The sequence below is a fragment of the Calliphora vicina genome, chromosome 1, assembly GCF_958450345.1.
Source record: "Calliphora vicina chromosome 1, idCalVici1.1, whole genome shotgun sequence".
NCBI lineage: Eukaryota > Metazoa > Arthropoda > Insecta > Diptera > Calliphoridae > Calliphora > Calliphora vicina.
In genome coordinates this window covers 103,965,769-103,977,801 of record NC_088780.1, presented here as the reverse complement: position 1 = coordinate 103,977,801, position 12,033 = coordinate 103,965,769, and the positions used below count along the sequence as shown (strand labels likewise).

The window sequence follows — 12,033 nt, the reverse complement described above, 5'->3', positions numbered from 1 at the left end:
AACCATTTTGCTAGCTACAACATCAAATAAAATATATTTCATAATTGCAATTAGAGAAAAGAAATGGTTTTAGAATAGCCGTTTTATATTAAAATTAAAATGTAATTGTAATAAACGTAATATGTCAGCACGTGATTGTCTTAATTAAATGCACACTTTTAACTATAAGTAAATAATTTAGTTGTTACTTGTAAAAAAAAATATAAAGAAAATTTAAAGCACTTTTTTGTGTATAATAAATAATTTTTCTTAACTGACTAGTCTAGTAATCTAACAAAACACTAAACACAAAACCTACCAAAAAAAATTTGTTAAAAAAAACCAGCACTTTACAAAATACCACAAATTAAAACTAAAATTTCAAAATTTCCACAAAAATAAACATTTTATTTTTATATGTACTTATGTATATATCGCACCGGTTCCTCTAAGGAGAATCAACTAAACATTTTCCAATTGTAACATTTGTTCATATCAACCCACTGTAAAAATCTTACATCATTTTCTCTCTTTTGCCAAAAAAAATATACAGTTGTATCCCTCCTTGTGATATAAGAGTAGCTTGTTTAGAGTCAACTAAAGAGAAATATTTTTTTAGTTGGTCTCTAGAGGAACCGGTGCTATATATAAAAATAACTATTATTTTTAAGCTATACTAACTATAATCTTTATGTATTATACATCTAATCTTATTCTTATAATTATTATAACAAAATTGTTTGTATTATTCAAATCAATAATTTATTTGTTTTTTCTCCTCTTTTATTTTTCTTCAAAATTTTCTTTAACCTTTATTCTCTTAATCCTCTTGTTTTATTTACTACGATTTGTGCAAACAAAAAAATTAAAAAAAAAAAACAAATAATTTTAAATCCCCTTCATATAAAGGTATCACAAAAGCGCAAGCGGAGGATCACGGCGTTCTAATTATAACAACACTGCTCGTCGTCTCGTTCCTAATTTGTCTCCTATGCATACTCTATCACTCCAGAAGAAAACGTAGACAACAACTCCATCAAATGGGTTTACATCGTAATGCTCATTACGATTCACAAACCAGTGCTACTGGTAAGTAATTTTAACATTTTCGATTATTTCTATAGATTCGTTAGGATTTTTATTTCAATATTTTTATTTGATTTCTTTAATTTTTTTTTTTGTTTTTTTGTTATTTTCAGTTTTTAGAAGATTTTAAGTTTAATTTGAGAGAATTTTATTTACATCTGTTTAATATTTAAGGTAAATTTGTTGTATACTTATGTTTTACTACCAATTCCTCTATGACGAACAAATTTATATGGAAATCATTCGAAAACATTTTCCATATTTTTTTTTAAATACATATCGTTTCCTTAATATAGAAAGGACCTTTTTTTGTTTTTTTGTAAACCCCGATTTTCGTTTATTTCGATAAATGGTCCGCTCATATATCATATTTAGCCCCTTCTTATCGGGACAAATATTTTTCAACCAGATTTTTTAAAAAGTAAAAAAAAACATTTTTGAAAAAAATTAAAAAAACAATTTTTGAATAAAAATTTAAAAAAAACAATTTCTTAAAAAAAAAAAAAAATTAAATTAATTTGCTCTCTTAAGCTACGTTTCCGCATACACTGTAATCGGCACGAAAAACGATATTCCATACATTTGCACCGAAAAAAAGTTCGTTTCAAAAATCGGCAACGAAAATTGGCAACGAAACGGCACCGATCAGTAACGAAAAACCTGTCATTTGGAGCCGGAACGAAAACAACTTCAAGTAGGTTGTTTTCGGTGCTGTAGGAACGAAATTATTTTAATTATTTTTTTATTTCAAATTTAAAAGAAAATCAAAATGAATAAAAAAAATAAATTTTCTTTATTGGAAGATTTTGTCAAAAATAATTAAATACTATTTGATGTGCGACATCCAAAATTAAAAAATTATTGCGTTTCTGTTTTATGCCGCAACGCACCCAAATGAAACGAAAACAATTCAGAAACGAGACGGTGACGAACACCCACGTTTTTCAATTTTCGTTATGGCGCCGATTACGGTGTATGCGGAAACCCAGCTTTACTTGTCATGATATAAAATTTAAACGTACATATTTTCGATTATTTCGTAAATAAATGGCAATACTGAGTATTAATAATTGTCAAAAACTCAGGTATCATAATACAATTTCATCGTCTAAACAAAATTTGTATTAGGTTTTCAAAAAATACAAATGATTTTTTTGATTTACGGTCGGTATTGAAAATTTCTTTAAAACAATTCAAAAACTTTTTATTTTCATATATATCGGGTATGTAATTATAAATACAAATAAGGCAAACAAAAATGTCAAGAAAAAATAAAATAAAAATTAAGTTTGCAGAAAAATATCAATCAACAAAGAAATAAAATATTTGTAATACTATCGTGTAAACAATAAATGTTTTTTCGAAACGATTTTTTGAAATACCGACTGATTTCAATAATATTTTAAATTTGAAAAGTGTTAATACTCAGCATTGCCGTCTATAAATACCTTTAACGGTATTTCATGGAATAACGGGAATTGTAGTTATTTCGGTAACGGTATTTAAGAGATTCGATCTGAAATTTAATATTAGGCTTTGAGGTACCTTTAGCTAACACTGCTTTATTGTATTTTTTTTTTGCGATTTCGTCTCACTATTCATCGTTGGTTAAAGCCAGACTAACTAACTGCGTTAATCAGGTTTACCCAACAAGTAAAAACTTTAACTATCTGTAAAGTTAAAAATACAAAAAATTGTATTTTGTCTTTTATATAAATTTCTATAAACATGTAATTTTAAAATATTCTTTTTTTTAATTAAAAGAAAGTAACTTTTTTTAATAATTTCTAATTTATTGTCATAATTCTCTCTTTTCTAAAGGATTAAATTCAAGTCGACGTCATTTACAAAGTGGTGGTGCGAGTATTGCCGGCAGTTTGCATGGCATCAATAGTGGCAATTTAATAATACCGCCGGCCCCTATGCCACCACGAGCCATACATCAGCCACCGCACATCTGTATATCGGGTTCCAGTCTGGATCTGGGGCCCGGCAATTATCCCGGCATCTTGATAAATGGCGACTCACTTGATGACTCATCAACAACATCCAATGATTCGATAGGTAGCATACCATTTCTAAATGAATGTGAAACAGATAATATGGGACATATGATAATGCAACAGGGCGAGAATGTTTAACAATTAAACAAATTTCAAAAATGTTATAAAAAAGTTTTGAAACTTTTATAAAACGAAACGAAAAAGTGGCAAGTGAAATAAAAAAAAATATATAAAATTCCTAACTAAAGAAAAGAAGCAGTAAGAAAGAAATGTGCACAAATTTCAAAATCCAATTTCCAAAGACGAAAAATTCAAAACAAATTTTAGGCTTAGCTGAATTATATAGAAAATAATAAATAAAACAAATTAAAAAAAAACTATTTAAGTAAGAAGAAATTATGAGAATGATAACAAAGGCATACATACAAAACAAACATTTAAGAAAATCATTGATTTTTTAATTAAGTGAAATTATGTAATTACATAAAATTATATACACTGATAAACAAAACAAAATTATGTTTTTAGCATATGAATATTTAAAAACTCAAACAACAACAAAAAAAATATAATAATTTTTTAAAACTAAAAACAAAATAAAATAAAACAAATTCAAAAGTTAACAACACCCAAAAGACAAAAGGAAATTAAAATAAAAAAATAAATAAATAATTAATAAATAAATTAAATAGCATATTAAACTGAAAAGAAACTAAACATAAAAATCCCCCATAATTCTATATATTTAAAATATAAAAGAATTGAAATTAAAGCAAAACTAAACTAAAAACTATATAAAAAAACAACAGACAAAATAAAACATTAACTAAAATCACAGGAGTAAAGTAGAAAATGTTAAAACAAAAATTCCCCAAAAAGAAATATTCGTTTAAGCCAACAAATAATTCAAAATACGTATTTAAAAAAAAGAAAACAATTAAAAATTCATAATAAATTTATAAAAAAAAACACACACACAGAATTTGCCAAAAACTCCAAGAAATTTTAATTGCATTAATGCATTAAATTAAAATTAATAATGAACATGAATTGCAAATAATAAAAAAACTAAAAAAAAAACTTGTTGATTTTTATATTTGATACAAAATAATTATTCTTATATATTTAGGAGAAATAAAACGAAAAACATAAATAAATGAACTTAAAACATACACATACAACATTTTTTTGAAACAAAAAATCATTAATTAAACATTCAATATTAAACAAAAACCGATAAAAACAATATTAAAATCAAATACATATATTCGAAATGAATAAAACAAACATCTTTTTTACCATAGTCAAAGAAAAAGCAGCAGCAGCAACAAATATTTGATATATAAATTAAACAAAATCAATTTTATATATACTTACATATATAGTTATGTAAGTATAAATCCATATTAATATATACGTATTAAAAAGAAATTCCTTCAATAGTTAATCCAAGGGCTAACAATTTTCAAAGTTCACCAAAAATCAGATTTCCCAGCAGTTCTGGCTGACTGTCCCGAACTATTGATTTCACTTAACATTTAGTGTGACAACAAGTTACATAAATTGCTATGTACGTAGAACGTAAATAGGATTCACTTAAAGAGGGGTCACACGGCATGTATTCCATATGTATTGGGACACGTATTCAATACATATGGAATTCCATGTGTATGCTTGTTATTTTACACAGTGTTATATTTCAAAATACACAGGTTACACATGGTTTACCAATACCCACCCGGGTGATACTGCACTTTTATATATATATGCGACGAACAAAATTTTAAAAAATCAAAAAGACCTCATAAAAAGTTTAAAATGATTTTAATAAATTCTATAGAACCCTAAAATTTGTTTAGTGTGTCGTATTTTCATTTAAATCGAAACAAAATTAAAAAAATATTAAACTACTAAATCCGTAATGGTCACCCGGGTGGGTATTGGTAAAGCGAAGGTTAAACACACGAAAATACAACATGCTCTAATTGCCAAGAATGTCATAAGGCATACACATGTATTTTACATACACAAAGTTTCATATGGATCACACGGTATGTACATGTTTACATGTGGAATAATGTCCCAATACATGTCACAAAACACATGCAATACATGCCGTGTGACCCCCCTATTACTGGTTACATAGAGCCAATTTCCTTACTATCTACCTAACTGATGATTAGCTAAATAACTGGATATTTTAACATGTACGGGTGCTAACGGAAGCTAATAGTCAGTTAAAAAGACATCTCCCAGTCTGTCCAGTAACCGATTGCTTATAAACAAACCTTCCTCCGACTACTCTCCAATAGATAGATTACTTCTGGTGGGTAAAATAACTAATTTCTAAAGTGCAGTACAAAATGTACACACAGATTACTTTGAGACACTAACATGACAACTGACTTCACGCTAGACTACCTAGGATGAAAGTATACTTAAGCAAAAAGAAAATAAACTCTATGAGAATTATTTATATCAACAGGATTTGTATAAAACCAGTTTTTATTAAATTCACTTCAGTTTGAAGTTCATTAATTAAAATTTGAAGTTTATACTCGTCATGTAAATATAATGTGCCCTAAGACGACTATAAATTACAAAAAAAACAAGCCATCTTAGGAAATCTTTTTAAAATATTTTGATATGCAAACACATATTTTAGAATACAGTCGTACTTCTATGAAACATTATTTAAATGAATCGTAGATGTTTGTAATCGTCAAACATTTGATTTACTTCACCAATTCGAATTTATTACAGATTACTGCCCAAGTGATCACAGCTGATTCTTTATACACTTTAGTGTAGATTAGCTGTCAAACTCAATATAACAAAGATAATGATATGAAATTCTTTCTAGAATGCAGTCAGCCACACAAAATTCCTCTTTAGCCCTGGATTAATTCAAAACTCTTAAATTTATAAACATAAAACTTTCCCTTATATAATAAATACTCTTTAAAAAACATCCACATTATATTAAAAATTCCACATAATAATCCCACACCACCAACCACAGAAAATACCATGAAATTAAACAAAAATATATACAATAAAATTAAATTAAAAGAAAATAATAAACAAGAATTAGTGACTATCAAAATTGGATCTTCCAAAAATGAAAAATAAATCATAAAAAATAACAAAAAAAAAAACTAAAAAACTAAAAACGTTTAAATATAAAGGTTTAAAATTTGTTTATAGACAAACAAAATTCACGATATTTTTTTAAGTTTACGAGACAAAATGTAGCAAAAATTTCATTAATTTTCAAATAAATCTTAAACAGATAATATAGGACACAATGTCGAAAATATTTAAGAATTGAAAATTTTTTCTTTTAAAAATTTGGCTGCAATTAGTTTAATAAAAATGTTTGTATAAGTATCTATTCTCTAAGTAGGGAAATACCCATATCCATAACCCTAAAAAAAAAAAACTAAAAGTCGTCTAGGGTAAAAACACAGCCCCTTTGATATACTTTATCATTGATTTCCATTTTGAATTCCTAAGATAGTTGGCATAGTTTTCATATGAAAATGTTCGTCTCTAATTCCTCCTCTTCACTCACTCTACAGATCGTAGCATTTTATATGCCCATACGAGCCAGATCAGACTTCAGCTCTGCAGGTCTGGTTAATAAATTAATTGGTATTCAGAGTTTTGGTCTATTTTGTTTTAGGATCTCCTTTGTAATCACTTTGTTTGGCTTTCTTCATAACTTTGGAGTTCTATGAGTTTCTGAAATTTTCATTTATATCCCATTATTTAAATAAACTTTCCTAAAATAGTTGGCATTTTCCAGGTTTTTGCATTCCCTTTTCTACCACTTTTATATTTTTTAGATGAAATTTTTTCATCCCATTCATCCCCTTCCGGTATTTTGGAGATGGAGTGAGGTTTACGTATTTGGCTTGAATTCTGACACATCCTTCAGTGGTAATATTGCCTTCTAGTAAGATGTTTATTATCAATTGGGTTTTTCCTTTTATTCTTGATCTAAAACTGATCATACTCAGGAACATTTTCAGAACTAGTTCTAAAATAACTAGTCTTAGAACGAGTGTAATCACAACCACTTCAGATTCTATAATGACAGCTTTGGAACTAGTGATGTCGTATTCACTTCTGGAACCAGTTATGTAGAACCCTATTCTGATTCTATAGGGTTTTTAAGGAACCAGTTCTATGGCACTAGTTATACATTAGTTCTATTTTTAGTCCCGGAACAAATTTTTTAGAACACTTTAAAAACATTCAGTTTTTTGGAAAAATAAAAAAATCTGCAGTCAAAAAATGAAAATCATTGAAAATTTATTTATATTTTCGTATAAACACAGAAATAATTAATAAAAATTAAATATTTATGATTAATTTTGAATCATCAAGGTATTGTACAAATATACTGGGACTGTTTGGATATGTTTGGGAAACTGACTGAATCCAAAAATATATGTTTTCGGTAAATATAAGTCATGTAACTACTATTTTCAATTCTTTCTTATTTAATATTAAATAACATTTATAAGAACAACTAATTTCAAACAATATAATAAATAATGAACTTATAATGGGATATTTTCTAAACCGAAGCATATTTATTGAAATAAATTGAAAGAGAAACATCGATATGTCAGTGGTCAAGCATTTTTCGTCAAATATTTCAACATTTTGCTCGTAAACCTTTGTTAATTTAATGATTTCTATAAAATTCTTTTTTGTTTAATAAAAAATACTGAAAAAATAATTTTAGATAAATTTAAATTTAAAATGTTTATTAAATTTAAATGTTGGTAGTACTAATAAAAACAAAAACATAACATAATAATAACAAAACTAATAAACAAATTACACGTTATTAAACACTTTTTATAAATATTTTTAATTTTTTTTATAATTTTCATATTTTTTTAATTTTTTATTCGAAAAAATATGAGATAAAACAAAATAAAAAATAAAGTTATTGGTTTCATAGAGCACTTACGTTTTGCAATAAAATAAAAAAAGAAAATTAAACACAAAAAAATAATAAATTCCAACAAAAGATAAAATGAAAAAAAAACTAAAAAAATTAAAGTTAAAATTGTTGTTAAAAAATTATAAATTAAAACCAACAAAATTTTAAAAATTAAGTATTAAGCCAAAACCCCAGAAGATGAAAAAAATCTTATAATTTTATTTTTAATTAAAAAAATATATTAATAATATAATTTTTTGTTTAAGTTTGTAAAAAAAAACACAAAATGGTTTACTTTTGTAAACCTTATAAAAAAAGATTAATAAAAATAAAAAAATAATAATAAAAAAGTATTGTTAGTAAATTTAAGCCAGAATATTAAAATAAAAACAAAGACGAATGATATATAAAATAAAACGAAAATAAACTAAACAAAAAAATTAAAACAATTGCTAAAAAAAAATAAAAATAAACTTTCAAAATTAAATTAAAAACCAAACAATAAAAGCAAACAAAACCCAGCCCCCAACAAAAACGTATAATATAAATTAATTAAAATTTCCCAAAAAATTAAAAAGAAAAGTATTACAAACAAAAACTCCCCCAAAAAAAATTCATGTTAACATTAATGATAATGACAAAAAAAATAAGAATTATTAAAACTAAATAATAAAGAAATCATATTAAAAGTAAATAAAACCAGAAATTTAAATAAAAAAATTAATAATTAATTACATAAATGTTTAGAAAAGGTTTTAATTTAAAAACAAACAAACAAAAAAAAATAAACATTATGAAAAAGAAAATGTTTGTCAATATTATGTTATTTATATATTGAAGAAAGAAATCTAAAAAAAAAAATATTTAAAAAAAGTTGTATCTATGTGTATGTTATTATTATTATTATTAATTATATTGTTTACAAAAAAATCATATTATTTTATTGTAATTATATATTTGATTTTATCATTAATTTTTATGTTATATTTAATTATTATAATGTATTATTATAATTTGAAACAAAAGTGCTTGCCAAAAAAGAAAACAAAACGATTTAGCAAGTATTTTGAGTAAAAGATTCATTTTAAATAAAGAAAAAAAAAACAAAAGAAATATTAAATTGAAAAAAAAACATAAAATGTTTAAATAATTGAGATTATTTATAGTTTATGTAAAAATAACTTTATAAAATAACATAATACATAAACTGTGAATAGCCCTATTATTAAGTTTTTGTATGTATTAGAAATATAAAAAAACGTAAGTATAAATAAAATATGTATGTATGTATATAATTAATTATAGAAAAAACTGAAGTAATGTTTTGCTATTGAAAATAAACTGGGAGTTTGACCAACAAAAAATCAATGTGGAAAAAAAAACAAACCCCCAAGAACCCAAGCAAATAGAAAAAAGTGTCATTTATGACAGTCTCTCAGCAATGAACCAGGTGATCATAAAAATAAGACATGTAAGATCCTGAACAAAACAATTATTTATGAACATGGATTTAGCGTTAGCATGCAGGCCGAAAATTGTACAAATTACATTGTTTATTTTCCATCTCTGATGCGTACACATGTAAATTTAGTTGTAATAAATGTGTTTAATACAAAAACAATTCCTTACAGGAGAAAGTACAGGCAAACTCTTCCTTCTCTCTCCCTCTCAATGCAACACATTTTTGAAATTCTTTGCGACAACAACAAAACTAGACTTAAAACAAAATAAAAAAAAATAACGGGAATGGCTAATTGCAAGGTTTTAAAGAGTGAATTCTTACAATTAAAGTTACACTTCAACATGTACAATTAATAATTAATTGATTAATTTTAATATCGTAGAAAACAACATTTTGTTTTTATTATAAATAATTTAAGATAAAAATAAAATGTTTTTGTAGATAATAGATTCCTTTACAATAATTCAATCGATAAGAATAAAAAGTAATTAAAGTAAAAATAAACATAATTGATAAAAAAAAAATTGAAGTTTATATTTAAATAATATTTATTAAAAATCCGTAGGTACAGAATTTTTATATTTGTTTTTTTTCAAAGTCTTCATTTTAAATCCTGTAATTGTCAAATTATTGTTAGAAATTGTCTGTAAGATTTTCTTATTTGACTCTTTATGTTGTAGATTGCCATTTTTCTATTAACTTATCGAATTTTAATTTAAACAAATAAATTCTTTCGAAGGACTGTATGAAAATAAATGTGTTACACTAACAAATTAATAAAAGTTTAAATACTTACTAAAATTTGTGTTCACCTGATACTTTAATTTTGCAAAACATCAAACAAAACCTAGAATTTGTAAACAAACACAGAAAGAAAGCCAAAAAGTTGCAATGTTGTTTTTTTATTTTATAAATAAAGGCATTCCTTTAAATAATGCCTAAAAAACTGTTAAAGATTTTACTCTTATTAATATTTTTGAACTCCTGGTTGTCTTTGAAACAGTTCTTTGTTCATTCAACATAAAGGAAAATGAAAAAAAGTGGTCTATATCCATCTCTCTCACACTGCTTATGTATATTTTTTTAATTATTTTATTTTAACTATCTACATACTTACTAATATTTTTGAGCACCTAGTACATAACAAAAATAACAATATTGAAGAACATTGTTTTTTGTTATTTGCACATGTGAGTTTAATTAATAAATTACATTATAAATATTACTTACTACGATATCTGTTCAACTGGTAGAAGTTAAATTTTCTGGTATTATCTATTTATTATCCTTGATATCTTTAGTGATTTTTTTCTTAGTTAAATAAATTTGACCTTAATAATCATTAACTATGATTTTTGTGCGCCTGGTAAAAATTCAATGATTTGATGTTACATAAATTGTTTTTTAGATTTATCACAAACAAACAAATTAACTTCTTTATACCTGTCTGTTATTTCTGAGCATCTATTATATAGTAAAAAATTCATATAAACAACTAAATTCTAGCTAGATCAAGTGAAAGTTTCCTGGAAACATATTTTGTCAACTATTTACGATTTCTGTTTGCCTGGTGTTAACATGTAATTTTTCAAATATGTAAAGTTCGTTGATTTTATTGTTACAGTGGGGCGTTATAGTTTATGTTGGTAAGAAAAATGTCGTCAATCAATGATGATAGTTGAACATTTTTTTTAAAAAAATTCGCTTGTTTTTTCTGAGAGCCTAATTAATATATAAATTTGAACAATAACAGTGGAGGAGGATAAATGTTTTTAATCTATTTTTGTAAAATAATTTCCTTTTTAAATTTTGGATTGATCTTATTAAAGATCTTCTGAATAATTTTTTAATATTTTCCAAATCATTTAGCTACATTTTTAATTGTGTTTTCTTTCTACTTACTTCTTTTCTGTCATTTCAGCTGCTGCTTGCTTGCTTTCTTATGGTTAAATAAAAACTCAAAATTTATGCAATATTTCAAATCAAAGTAATTTATTATTAATTTTAAAAAGTGAATAAATGAAAATATTTATAATAAAACATTGAACATAGAATGTATTTCTTTATAAAGACCAAAAAAAAGAAAAAAAATCTGAAAACTTAAAAAATGATTATAAGACAGCAAAAGACAAAAAATATATAATTTTATTTATTGACATACAATTTGCTAATTTATAGAAAAACAAATTGCACAACAAGTGATTTTAATTAATAATTAAAATTAAAACAAGTAAGAGAGCTATATTCTTTGGTTATAAATCCAGCTAAAATTAGGGTAGATTCGAGTTAAAATGTAGATGTAGCCCTAAGCCCGAAATAAAAGTGCGAATAATGCTAAGACCACTTTATTAAAACCCTCAGAACTCAACAAGAACTGTTGAGTTCTGAACAACAACTCAACAAGAACTGTTGAGTTCTGAGGGAGCCAATGAAACTATTACGACAGGCCATGATAAAAAGCTAATTTTCAAAAGGAGTAACATATAAAAAACTACTTCTTGTTGTATTACAATTAGAGTTTTTATTTTCCCGCACTTTTTCAT

General features: G+C 24.9%; 1 protein-coding gene across 7 annotated transcripts in view; it reads left to right on the top strand.

Moving 5' to 3' along the window:
• Positions 1–3,504, top strand: part of LOC135963489 (tolloid-like protein 1) — a 215,159-nt gene extending 211,655 nt beyond the window's left edge. For 3 of the 7 annotated variants that reach the window (XM_065515357.1, XM_065515360.1, XM_065515361.1), the window contains exons 13-14: positions 889–1,068; positions 2,887–3,504. In XM_065515357.1, coding sequence (XP_065371429.1) covers positions 889–1,068; positions 2,887–3,206 — 500 coding nt within the window. In that variant the 3' untranslated portion in view covers positions 3,207–3,504. Of the gene's footprint in view, positions 1–888; positions 1,069–1,178; positions 1,240–2,886 lie in introns of those variants that run through there. The other 4 variants (XR_010576848.1, XM_065515358.1, XR_010576849.1 and 1 more) reach the window with 4 other exon arrangements.
• The last annotated feature ends 8,529 nt before the right edge of the window (positions 3,505–12,033 follow it).